This window comes from Nanorana parkeri, unplaced genomic scaffold (assembly GCF_000935625.1).
Source record: "Nanorana parkeri isolate BGI_ZX_2015 unplaced genomic scaffold, ASM93562v1 scaffold1313, whole genome shotgun sequence".
NCBI classification, from domain to species: domain Eukaryota; kingdom Metazoa; phylum Chordata; class Amphibia; order Anura; family Dicroglossidae; genus Nanorana; species Nanorana parkeri.
Genome location: NW_017307581.1, coordinates 47,063 through 60,598, shown reverse-complemented (window position 1 = coordinate 60,598; position 13,536 = coordinate 47,063). Strand labels below are relative to the sequence as shown.

The 13,536-nt window shown below is 38.3% G+C and overlaps 1 protein-coding gene across 1 annotated transcript in view; it reads right to left on the bottom strand.

The window, feature by feature from the left end:
- The window catches only part of KCNH8 (potassium voltage-gated channel subfamily H member 8), a 113,149-nt gene that overhangs the window by 60,218 nt on the left and 39,395 nt on the right, over nt 1–13,536 (bottom strand). The window contains exon 6 of the mRNA XM_018569249.1: nt 755–952. Coding sequence (XP_018424751.1) covers nt 755–952 — 198 coding nt within the window. The remainder of the gene's footprint in view (nt 1–754; nt 953–13,536) is intronic.

The following is a 13,536-nucleotide window of genomic DNA, read 5'->3' as shown; positions in this document are numbered from 1 at the left end:
GCATACACAGAGGTGCATTGATGCAGCATTGTAGCTTCACATGTTGTTGCAGATGTATGCAACAAAAATCTCTGTTTTTAAGTTAAAATGTTACAAAAGTTAAATTAGAATTTTGTGCAGACTAGTTGAAAAATTTGCTGGTTAATTTTCATATTATTGTTTATATTGCCCTGCCCCTGTGCACCTTTCCTTTTGCTGGTAGTTATAAATTGATCTGAGCGGCTACCACTTCTGCTTTCGCATATCACTTCAAACAGTTATGGAATTTTTTAGATCTTCCATTAAAGGAATTTTCTAAGTTTCCCTTTGGATCCAGTCAGTCCCTTCATAAACCTTTGGTCAAGTAAGGAAAATGCCTTGTACTCACTCAGGACCCATTTAAATGTGTATTCTGTTCCCAATATGTGAGTGGGCAGCTCAAATAGACAATGTCTGCCTTTATTCCAATGTGTAGCAGTACAAAAACTTTGCTGATAAAGATGTTATAAATAAATACTAATTAAATGTGTGTGACTAAGCTTTAACCTGACTACCCATGGGGTGATTTCATATGAGTGGATTATTTTGTGATTTTAGGGTGATCAGTAATTAGTTATGACCTTTTGCATTTGAACAAATTTCCGAAGTTGTTTTCTTAAACAGAAGTTTTTCACAAACTAAATGTTAAATTTACAAAATAAGAGGCTTTTCTCATTTAAGAAGTACTTTATAAGACGTACTTTAAATACATATTTATAGGTGAAGCAATCATTACCTCCAATTAGCATAATGCAAATGGAGAATATCTTTTCAGCATCCGTATTAGCAGAAACATTTCCAAATCCAACACTGGTTAGACTGCTGAGTGTAAAATAGAGGGATGCAATGTATGTGCTTCGAATGGTGGGACCACCTTGTGTATTATTGCTGTAGAACGGTGACTCCAGTCTTTTCCCCAGCTCATGAAGCCAGCCTGTAGAAACAAATAGAAGCAGAGTGAAACATTTCCATAATAAAATTTCCATAATAAACACTTAAATGCATAACTATAGTCCTTATTAAAATGCTGACAATTCCTGTATTGCTGACTAGTATTACAGACATGCCAGGTTAAAACAGTTCTTCTCAGGCAGCAGAGTTAAGTGACAGGGGAGACTGACTCATTAGGATACAGCAGATTTTCTCAAGTAGCAGATTTTTATACTGGGTAAGACAAACCTTCCCTACTTACATTTTCCCTATCTAGAATCAAGTTCAGAAGGTACCTAACAATAGCACAATGTCACATTTCTATGAGGAGAAATGCAAATTTGGTACATATTTTGAGCTGTTTGCTCCAACCAAATGATAATCCAATGAAGTGAGACCATTGTCAAATATAATGTATACAAGGAAACTTCAGAAACTGCCAGAGTAGCTTTCAAAGGCCACAATCGAAAGTCATTTCATTTGTAGTGATTTATGGGGATGTATCTGGTGCAGGATTTACCCATTTTTATTTCCCAAATATCCCACAGCAAATGCAGGAACACTTAGAGGCCCAGCATACATGTGGAGCAAGGAAAGACATCACTGTTCCCTTCAACAAAAGGTAGTATCAGCAGTTCATATTTCTGCTTGTTAGTGTTTAAAGAATACCAGTTACAACTGGATTTAGGCAAGGAACTGAAAATGTATTCTGTATTTGTTATGGTTGCACAATGCAATCAATTTTTATTAAGACAGCAAATGTCCCATGCAAGGGTGCACATATGAATCATTGTGCAAGCATACTTAAATTATTATTTATATAATACTGCAAACTTTGCCAACATATATGTGACAGAAATACAGCGAAACAGCAGAGAGGCATCATGGCACACTCACAAAACCAGCATGTAAAACAACATGTCTCACCACTAAGGATAATGACAGAGGTTTGGATACACGTCTTCTGCTGAGGAAGAAAATACAGAGAAATACAGCTAGTCACAATAACAAAGCGTACACCATTAAGGGGTCATACTCATGCACATCTGCTAACGTGGTGTACATGATACAGTGTTCAGCATTAGTGTTCCATTGGAGGAGGAAATTAGAGTAAATCTGTTAAAAACAAGAAAATCCTCCTTTATATAGTTTCATTATAACAAACATCCCCATTGAAAAACTTGAACTATAATCTTGTCCTGATGACAATCAGAATGTTGGATTTTACCTCACTTTCGGTCCCGGTGACAGTGGTTGCTACAATAGAGGAGTGAGTCTACCTAGCAGGGGCATAGACAGAAATAGGAACTTGACAGGATTGATAACCCTTCCACACTCAGTTTTGCATTTAGATACACTTTAAGATAGATTTATATTTCCCCCTTATGTTGTCTGAGTCTGACACTCAAGCTTGAGTGTCAGTGGGTCTGAAGTTACCTGAAGTCTGACTGTTGCTGATTGTGAATTGATTGGGCTGTCAGACATCTGTAATGACCTGTGAGGTTATATCAAGACGCTCAACTGTGGAGTTTACTAGTCTAATGGCAGGGTTCAGTTTTGATTCCTTCCTTCACACTCCATTTAGTGTTTAATGGACGGTTTGGAATCAATTACATCATTCCCCACCACTTGGGCGACCTATAAGTTTTGTATGAGCAGGGGAGTGAGAGTAGGTGCAAACAACACGGATCTCCTGGTTTCCCTGCTCAAGTTTAGGTGAACTGAGTATTGCGAATCCCCCAACACACCTGCATCCACATCACCTCAGGCAAGTAGTACTTGGGAGAAACGCAACACACAGATCACACAACGTCACTACAGCAGGTTTAAGTCACTCGGGTGTTTGGTTAAAGGTACTGGTCAATTCAAGTTCCAGCAACTGTTTGGTAATGCTTCCTAGCAGTGAATAACTCCCCTGATCAAGCTTTAACAATCACAATACACAGGTATAGCTCCAGCAGGTGGTAATCAGCAGTGAACAAGTTAACAGTCTTTTGCAGGAATGTGGAAACAGAGACACAGGCTGGGATGGCAATCCCCTTCACAGCATAAAGTCCACAGGCTCAATAGTACAACTAGCAATCAATTGCACTCCAGCAATAGTGTTATGAACAAATGTCAGCAAGCCATCCTGATACTGTGTCAAATGCCTTTAGGCTACTTGCGGTTTTGGGTGATCTCTGATGGGTCCTTTGGTGCAGATGCTGCAATGGTTCACTCCTGGTCTTTGTTCAGCGTGCACCGTTCACAACGGTCGGACGCTGAACAAACAATTCTGCTCCCTTAAATCCCTCCTCGCCGAGCGCGGAGGGGAGGAGCTGGGTCCGTCCATGACGGAGCTGAAGGGGCGGAGCTGGCTGCCATCTAGGACGGCCCTGAGGGGGCAGAGCTGGTTGCCCTCCTGGACGGCCCTGAAGGGGAGGAGCTGGCTGCCGAGCTGGCCGTGCGCGGCCCTGCCAGGCAGCGCTGGACCGAGGACGGGTAAGTCTGTTACAACATCAGATGACCACTGATGACCTGGTTGCCTCAGCAATGGTAGCATTTTTTATCCTCACAATTTCCTTTTCAGTGCTTATGGTAGTGTGAGACCTGTGACCATGTAGCTCTTATAATCAGAGAAAGCTTTGACTTTTTCAAAGAATAATAACTTTCCATCTAGAGCAGACCCACTTACTGATGAGTCATGGGCTAGTTATGAGAATCCTAAGTAGCTTTCTGCCAATAGCTAGAAAATAATTCAATAAGTGTAAGACACAATTTGTAATGCTGAAGTAAAATAAAAATATAGATCTTTAAACTTTGTGAACACAATGTTCTGTAAATTAGTTTATTTTTGTTATTTTTTTTAAATTTTGATTAAGCAAACTGTATGTTAAGTGCATGTCATAAGTAAAACAGAAACTTTAAGATGTATAAATAATTTAGTGTCAATAAAATTTTAGGATTTAGTGTAAATACAATTCTCATAAAAGCTTAATTGAACCCATTGCACTGCCAAATTAACAATTCACAAAAACATATTATGGCCCATTTACTAAATATGTAGAGCATGTATACTTTCAAAGTGAATTGTCACTTTTCTTAGTGAATAAGCCAAAACAAAGTGAAGGTTTTATTTACAATATTTCATCAGCAATCTTACCCTCTTTGTAAAAGAACCAGATAATGAGATTGGCTAATATTGTTTACAGTTCACAGTTGAAGCATAGAATAACATTTTCTACACAGGTGACATGCAGCCCATTTATCTAAAATATAAGCACATTCCTAACATATGCAGGGAAAGCTATTTCATGTACCATAGACAGAAGAAACATAGGCAGGCAGATATCTTACCAAGAATCAGAGGTGGTAAGACATCTAACTTATTGAGAACTGCGATGATTTTTCTGGTTGATGGGACTGAATGATGGGAGCAGAATATTAAAAGTAAATTCTACCTTTTAGAAAAAAATATTAAATGCACACATATTTATAAAATAAATAAATGAGCATTGATTATTTCTTTGCAATAAAGGTAGTAAAGCATTGCAACGGCAGTCAGTGGATCTCAGGTTGAAATGCTCTGGCTTCTGCAGATACTCCTTCCCATCTCTGTCTCTGTATTGTGGTATGGACATTCAGTAACTAGGATGGGAGGAAGTGTTAATGCATTACAAGTGCAATGACATCACCGCACTTGTATTCCATTGATAACTACAAGTCTCTCTGCCGCAGTAGATTTTCCATTCACAGGTCCTGTCAAAGGATATGTGAAGGGATGATACAGCTGTATGGGAGGAGCCACACACATCTATGCCAGATTAAAAAAGCAGCATCAGCCTGTGTGGAAAAGAACCTTGCACTTCAGGTAATTGGGGCGGGCAGGATAGTAAATAAGGGAGGGAGTGATGATGTGACCATGTTTCATGTTACACCCTGAATATGTGTGCAACATGAAACATGATCTAAAAGATGAAATTAAATTACAATAAACACTTTCTTCAATGTTCTTTATAAAAGTGACCTTAAGGTCCTAAGGTGGACCTCAGAGAACCTCGCATATTGTTGAAAAGGTACAAATGACTATACCATATTTGGGACCCCCCCAGAGCTTAAAGTAAATTTTGACAAACATTCTTTAAACCATTTTAACAGCTGTTCTGACTACTTTTAAACAAATTCTTCTGTTAAAAAAGTGAAATGTTCACCATAAGTTGCAAACAGATTCTTTAATATAATCCACAACACTCACCACTCAGATTCCGCAGTCAGATCCATATTAAGAGGAAACTCCGAGTGCTGGCAAAAGGCTTGCTTCCACCTGTAGGAATTTCTGTCCAAGAAGAGCCACACTCAATGGTTCCTCCAAATAAATCTAAATATTATTTTAATCCATGATACAGCATACACCTTCCAAAGCTCTGCAGAACAAGGCCCCCCAGAAAGAGTTTATTCCATTCTAGTGAGCTTTGGAAGGTGTATGCTATATCATGGATTAAAATAACATTTGGATTTATTTGGAGGAAGCATTGAGTGCTGTTCTTCTTGGACAAAGATTCTTTAATATGTTTAAAAGTTCCACTATGCTGAAAGGTTGGTGCATCATGTAACACCGACCATGTCTGACAGTTAGAAGAACTTGTTACTATGTTGCTACATGACCTGATTGTGACAGGTAAAGTGATGATTAAAACAGCCTCACTGCTTACACACAAAATCACATAATGCACCAGTGGGAATGGACCTTACAAAAGAACTCTATTAAATAGAACAATGATCTTTAAATTAGCTATACAGCAATTTTTCATGGACCCTAAGAAACTCATTTGAGGATAATCTGTGTTTTAGAAGGTTGTCAGTTGTGCTTAACATGCAAAAATGTGCACAGTTCATTGAATAGGCCTGGTGCAAGCATGACGGCAGAATGTTTTGCATTTCCAGTTCCATGAACCATCCTTATTCATGGAATAGTAGGAAAAGAATAGTCAAATTATTCCTATAGTCCAAAAATCATTTATTGGTCACCGTTTGTTTAAAACAACCAACACATTTAGGGGTCTTTTGGAAAACCCCCTTCATCAAGGCTTAACAACAACAACAACATAATAGTTATAGTCTGGACAGAGGATTAATATCCTGTATTTAAGATTATGAAGCCTGGTCAGATTGCAGTTCTTAGAAGACTCAAAGGACAATACAATATAATGTGGATAACATTAGCATAATATTAGAATAAACATAGAAAAAAACATAAAAAAAACAAGATAAAGAAAAATACAAACAATTGTCCAAAAAAAGGAAACTGAAGCGAAGTGAGCCGAACGCTGTTCGGCTATTCACTTCAGGCTGATACGGCTGATTCCAGCCGTATATCGGCTGAAATTAGCTGTACATCGGGTGCCCAGCATGTTCGGTCGACCCGCAGTGCAGAAGGAGTTTGACTCAGCCAATCCAACATCTGGATCGGCTAAGCGCACCTTCGGCAGGCTACTCGCTGCTGTTTGGTCTATTCTTATAGATGCCGAACAGCAATGAGTGAATAGCCGAATGGGCTCGGCTGTTCTGCTCTCTCCCTCTGTGGGACCGAGCAGAACAGAGAAATTGTGAAAAAAGTAAAAAAAAAATAGAAAACGATTGTGCAGAGCTAGCAGTGACAGCTAGCTCCGCCCAACTGTTTTCTATTAGCCGGCGGTTCTGCTGCCGTATTATTGCAAATTGAAATAGCCAATAGGAATCTAGCAATGCATTCCTATGGTTAGTTTTTAAAAAATGTATTCTGACAGCCAACAGCCAATGGCTCGATGTCAGAATAAAAAAAAAGCAGTGTTTCTTTATTAGTGAATAGCCCGTACAGCAGCCCTTCGGTTCTACTGAACCAATGGGGTCCTGGGGCCGAAGCTAGCCGAAGGATCAGCCAAAGCTACGGCTAGATCCTTCGGCTGCTTCGTGAATAGACCCCTATGTTTAAAATTAGCCTAAAGCTGTGATTTCTACATTCATTTAGCAATAATTTTTGAGTTATATTCATGGTTATATTTTAGTACAATTGGCCTTGTGGGTAATCCAAAATGTATTACCAACACATAATAAAATATTGATTAGCATTTTATAACATAATTAATTGTGGACATTTGTAAGATATACATTTATTGTTCACCAGCCTCCTATTAAGTCGCATATTTAAAAAAAGCACAACGCATAATATTTCAGCACTTTTAGGGATTTGACAACATAAAAAATTAAGATAATCAATCTCAACAAATAACCAGTGAGTTTCTGACAATTTTAAAGGTTTGGACAGCTTTCCATTGTTCTCTTCTAACAGTGCAGACCTATACCGGAGATGCACTTTATACACTTTTTATGCTAGGAACTAATATTATCGATACCTTTAAACAGAATCTTTTTAGACTAACATAAATTACTTCTCTTCCACTTTACCATGCAGTTTGTTTTAATTCAATTAACAATTCCCCAGATATGATTAAGCTCCAACTAAAATGGTGTCTTAAGAACAGAACCTCAAAAAGTAAGACTCCAAGGCAAACTATTTTAATTCCAACTACAGTATGAATACCATTTTCATACTTTATCATCAATAAAGCTCACAAAACTGTTCATAAAAAACTAAAGCAAACATAAATAGGGAAGGGGTTCACATATAGACTTTTTTTCAAAAGTACAATGATTAAGTATGAGATGGAGAGATTTATTTGATGGATCTGTGTTAAAATGATGTGTATTTGATGTTCAGATTAGGCTAAGCTATTGTTAGTCAGTTTTACTTTAAAGTAACATAGAATTTGGCCATTTGCAAGTCATTTTTAGGTGGCATGTAGTTAAAAAATAATGTAGGACTATACTGTGCTTTTAGAATATAAAAACATTATTAACTAAAAGCAATGCACTGTGGGTTTGTTTGCAATTTATATTGTGAAATGTCAGGTGGGCAAATTTCTGCTTTAGAATATACTAAAAAATTAGGATAAAATAATGCACTTACTTTTAGGGCGGATTTTTAGAGCCTTAGATTCAATGCTGTCTGACACAGTTACAATCCACTTCCCGGACATATTAGTTTCTTCTTTGTGAATACACCCAGAGAAACAGGAAGGGGAAAAAAATGACAGTAGTGTAATAAGGATCTAGTATTTTTAAATGTTGTATTTTTGTTTGACATTTTGCTAATTTGCTACATTTTCATGTGTCATCTTATTTATTAGGGATTAAGCTATAAAAAGTTCAATAAAATAATAATTTCGACTTTATATATGCAGCACAATAGCAAGGATTTAAATAGAATGACTTGGGGAAAATACAACTACATATACCTACTAGTTTTTTGGGAACAAGCTAAAAAAAATATTTAGTGTTGCTTGCCTTAAACATTCACAAAAATTTCCAATCTAGACAAACACACGTGTCAGTGCCCACTTAGTAATGTGATTGGTGTAGCTGCAGTGTAAAAGGCTAGCAGCATTTCAAGATTGTCTAGCAAGCTAAGTTGGAATGTGGCAACTTTAAGTCTTTCAGGTTTTCTTGTCTCTAAATTGTCTTCACATTAAGTGGTTTAGAGGAATCATTTCAAGGCACTTCCAGAGATACCACAGTATGATTACATGACCATTGATGACCAAGCCATTGATGACCAGGTCAAACTTAGCAGTCTCAGCATGCATTGTATATATCCTTTATTTGGTACACTATTTTAACAAATAACGTTATTATAGGATGACAAATTCACAAAAATTATTTTTTTAACCTGATTTGAATAATGTGATTGTAGTAGTAGCTGTGCAAAGTGTTGGCTACTGGTTCCTAATGGAAGTGGGGTGCATTTATTAATGTATTCCCAGTACAGGGCGTTGTGTTGGGGAACAATTGACTGCAGTTGGGAAGGGTTAAAGAGGAAAAGTGCTTGACTGCCTTGATGGTTAAAGACAAAAAATATTTAAATACATATTAAAAACCTAGATTGGAGGCAACAGCACCAGCCTATTAAAATGTCCATTATTATCTAGTTCAAGCATGCTGAAGTATTTATTCTACCTTCTGTGAGTTGTGTACTAGACCTTAAAAGGGAATGCATTGTCTTAAACAGGCTTCTTTTTTAATCAAAAGAATTCCACTGTTCATAAACAGCTAAAAAGTATCAACATCACCTGTCACATAAACCAGCAAAATAGCTACACAAAATAGCACAAAAACAACAATAAATCATGCTTGTTTAAAAAAAAAAGCAGTTTCTGTAGGGAAGGATACACAAACCTTAAATATGACAGTAGTAGCACTCCCTGAGGCACAGCGACATTACCATTTAAATTGCTTAAGAAGCACTATTGTCATCATATTGTGTGTAGCCTTGAGGCTCCATACACTGTGCTAATAGACATTGTGTCCCCTATTCAGATGCAGTCTTTCACACAATACACAGGTCAGCAATAGCATGATACATAAATATAAGTGTAGAACTTCAGTAGCAGGGTCTGGGGCTATGATCCATCCACCAGTCTATGAAATATTAGAAACATCTTTTTTATCATCTAGTGTTGCCTATGTAGCCAGGGTTTTCAAAACAAATCTAAAATGTCAATACTAAAGGCTATTGTATTCAAATGTTACTATTCCTTGCTATAAAGCGTTTTGCATGCTATAAATGATACATTATGATACATGATTTACACACTTACAAACCGTTGTAAGGTCAGCAGTGTGTTCGTGTTTATTTACTAATGAAGTAGAGGCTGTTTCTTTAGCAAAGTAAATGTTCACTTTGAAAATGTACCATCAGATTCAGCTATGCTTACCCACCTACAGTATAACCTCAAGCACCTAATTCACTGGCTCACTGGAATGGTAAGAACTGATGCTTACACCCCCTCACCCTTACTACCTCCTTACCTTTGCATAACCTATATCTACTTGCTATACTGCCGTTCACTTTTATATCTTTAATTTCCTAAATTTTCTCTAAATTCTGCAAGGTTCAATCCTAGATTATGATAAATTAAACTATTACCTAGTGACCTTATACATTCTAAAATGATATGCCTGAATACTGCTAACTATCTTGCAGCAAACAATGTGATTGAATAGAGAGACACATATTACCTTATACATTTTATAGCACATTGTGAAATTATATAATGTATCATCATCATCATCATCATCTCTTTTTTAATTGATCACAAGCTTATCTGAGAAACCCTGTACATGTTACAACTTTGCAAACTTTCTCTAAACACGTTGAAAACTTCATAAACTGATAGAAATATGAAAACTGAAAAGTGTATGTTTACAATACAAAGTGAACGTTAGTAAATAAGGTGAACTTGTTTAACATCTAAATATCTAATTATAAACTCTCCAGCAAAGAGAAAAATGGCATTTCAATATTACCACTCTCAGTGAGTGGACCTTCTCTTCCTTCAGGAAACTCATTTCCCGATATCTTATCAACCTGCCTTTCTCAACAAATACTATCCTCAGTTTTTCCTGAGCAATGCCTCTGACAAGACTAGAGGGGTTGCCATTTGCCTTGCTAAAAATGTCTCATTTCGCTTGTTGCTGGAGATAGGAGACCCCGAGGGACGATATTTATTATTGAAAGGACATTTAAACGACACCTTAATTACACTCGTGTCCTATTATGCCCCCAACTCGGCCCAGGTTTAGTTTTTCACTTCTATGCTAAAAACCTTACTACCTCATTTTGAAGGCGCAGTGTTCTGTGGAGGAGATTCTAATCTTGCCCTGGACAGTAATTTGGATAGGTATTATACTGGAGTATATAGACCTAGACGTCCCCAGAAAGCTGGTACGCGCCTTGCAAAACTGCTGTATTCTCATTCTCTAATAGACATATGGAGGGAAATGAACCCTGCGGTGAAAGACTACACGCATTTTTCCTCAGCACATCATAGTTATGCTAGGATAGATCACTTATTTGTCTCCGCTTCTCTTGTGCCTCTGGTTGCCTCCTCCACCATTAGGGAGACGGCATGGTCAGACCACTCTTTGGTGTTGATGGGACTCACTACACTATCACTAGCTGCTAAACCTTTTTGTTGGTGTTTGAACGAATCTCTGTTGGGGGAGGCTGCAGTACAGGGTGAGGTCCATTCACACTTGGAATTCTATTTTGGTTATCAATGCCACACCTGATATGTCCCCTACTATTGTATGGGCGGCCCATAAGGCGACAATTCGAGGCCGACTAAAGGAATTGGCTACCAGAATAAAGAAGAGGGCAACCAGACGCATAAATGAACTGGACGCGGAACTTCAAAGTTTATCTCGGGCTCATAAGCAGACTCCGTCATTAGATCTTTTGAAATCCCTGGATAAAACTAGATTAGAATTGAAATTGTTGCTAACTACTAAAGCGGAAAAAAGTATTCGATGGTCAGATAACAAATATTATGTCCATAAAGACAAAATTGGTACCTCTTAGCCACTAAACTATCCCCTAAACCTAGAGTTTACACGTTGCCTAAAATTCGATGTACCTCTGGTGCATACTCATTACATCCAGCAACTGTTCTTCAGGAATTTCGCTCATTTTTCACTAAACTTTATCAGGATAACACTCCAGTTTCATCTGATTCATTGAGATCATTTCTCAGTGAGGTTCACCTTCCATCCCTGTCATTGGATCATTCCATGATTCTAGAAGCACCCATCTCGGCACTGGAAATTAACAAGCTATCAAGCAGGCAAAATTGTCATCGGCTCCGGGTCCGGATGGACTGCCTGCCTTATACTATAAGAAGTTTTCAGATGTCTTGGTGCCTCACTTGGAGAGATTCTTTAATGAAGTGAGATGGTTGATTGTGCATCATGTGCTATTTTATTGTTTTATTCTACTTTGGAAAATTAATAAAATACTTTGAAAGTTAAATATCTAATTATCTAATTAAATATCTAATTAGTTGTGGGGGAAAAACCAGGATTTTAGGTAGCATATGATTGGCTGATTGAAGTGAACACATCTTCACCTTATTTTCTAATCTCAATGAACATTCATTTCCCTAATAGAACAGTCTATACTTCTCCAATGGGGATCAGCTTGGGGTTCGCATTGAGAATGAGATTAACCTGAACACTGCCTGTTCAAATTTCAGTGAATAGCCAAAGAAACTGGTCACATTTGGCATGTCTGCCTGCCTTAATCCCTGGGTGATCTTTGGAGACATAGTACTATTGCTGATAAATTACAGATCCCTGCCTTGCTTTTGTTTGTAAACAAACTGACCATGGATACTGGTGGTGTAATTGATCAATTATGGTCACGACCATATTTACTCAATGATGTCACCCAATATCCCTGGCCAATTTGTTCACATAAAGCAGCCAGCTGGGGATCTGTCATCTGTGATTAATGACAGGGCAGCACCTCCACACGGTGGGTCATCATGCAAGCAGGTCAACATCACCAGGCAGTGGGTCACTATGATTGATGAGGATTAACATTACTAGATGACGTAATTTAGGCTGGATTTACTTTGGGGAGATTGTTTATTTTTTTTAAATAAAGGATTTTTGTTAACGGAATGGGTGTTTTTATTCACTTAACTTTTTTGGGAATGGGTAACAAGGATTGCTATGTAACCTGTACTCATTTACCTAAGATGGCTGGATATTGGGGGGCCCACCTTATTTTAAATGGGGCTCCTTGATTCTGGTAAGTCCCCTCTTTAAATCCCCGCCTCCCTTTTAGGACACAGGTTGTGGGGATGAGGATTTGGGGACATGGTGCTTTGGAAGGGGGAGGCTTTGCTACCCCTGTGCAAGTTATCTTACTAATGTTGGAGGTATGTGGCCTGGTTTGGTACAGTAAGGGGGCACTGCATGCTCACCACCCTCCCTTTCCTGGACACACAGGCTGTATGCATGGATAAAGGTCTGATTTACATTTTAGTGGGAACCCCATACTGTTTTATTCCTTTTTTATTTTACTAATGTGCTTATTGCCCGATTTAAAAAGGCACGGCACCCCCTTAAAAATTATACCAGACCCTTATCCAGGCATGCAGCCTGGGTGATCGGGAAATGGGGAGCAGCAAGTGAGTGTACTCCCTTTCCTGAACCATACCAGGTCAACCTAAAAATTGTGAGGGTATCTCACAGGGGGCAGTAAAGTTCCCCCCCTTGCAAGGCACCTTGTTCCCATGTTGATAGGGACAAGGCCTAATCCCTATATCCTGTCCCCAAAAGGGATGTGGAGGTTTGTAGGGAGGTTGTCAGAATCTGGTAGTGCTATTTAGAATAAGGGAGGCCAAGATATCCGCTCCCCCACCAGGGAAATTAGTATGTGGTGATAGTATCCCATGTTACTCATTCCCCCCAAAAATTGAAAGTAACTTTGAAACCGTCCTTTATTTAAATAAACGAAAAATAAACAATGGTCCCCAATGTAATCTGCCATCAATCGCATCATTCAGTGATGCATATCCTCGTGAATCATGATGACATGCTAACCAATGATGTCGGCCAGCTGCCACAATGACCCATCATGCAATAATGATGTCCTGCTGCTATTTCCATCACAACTATCTACCTGAACAGCTGCTGTATGTCAACAAACGACCGTGGATACTGGTTAAT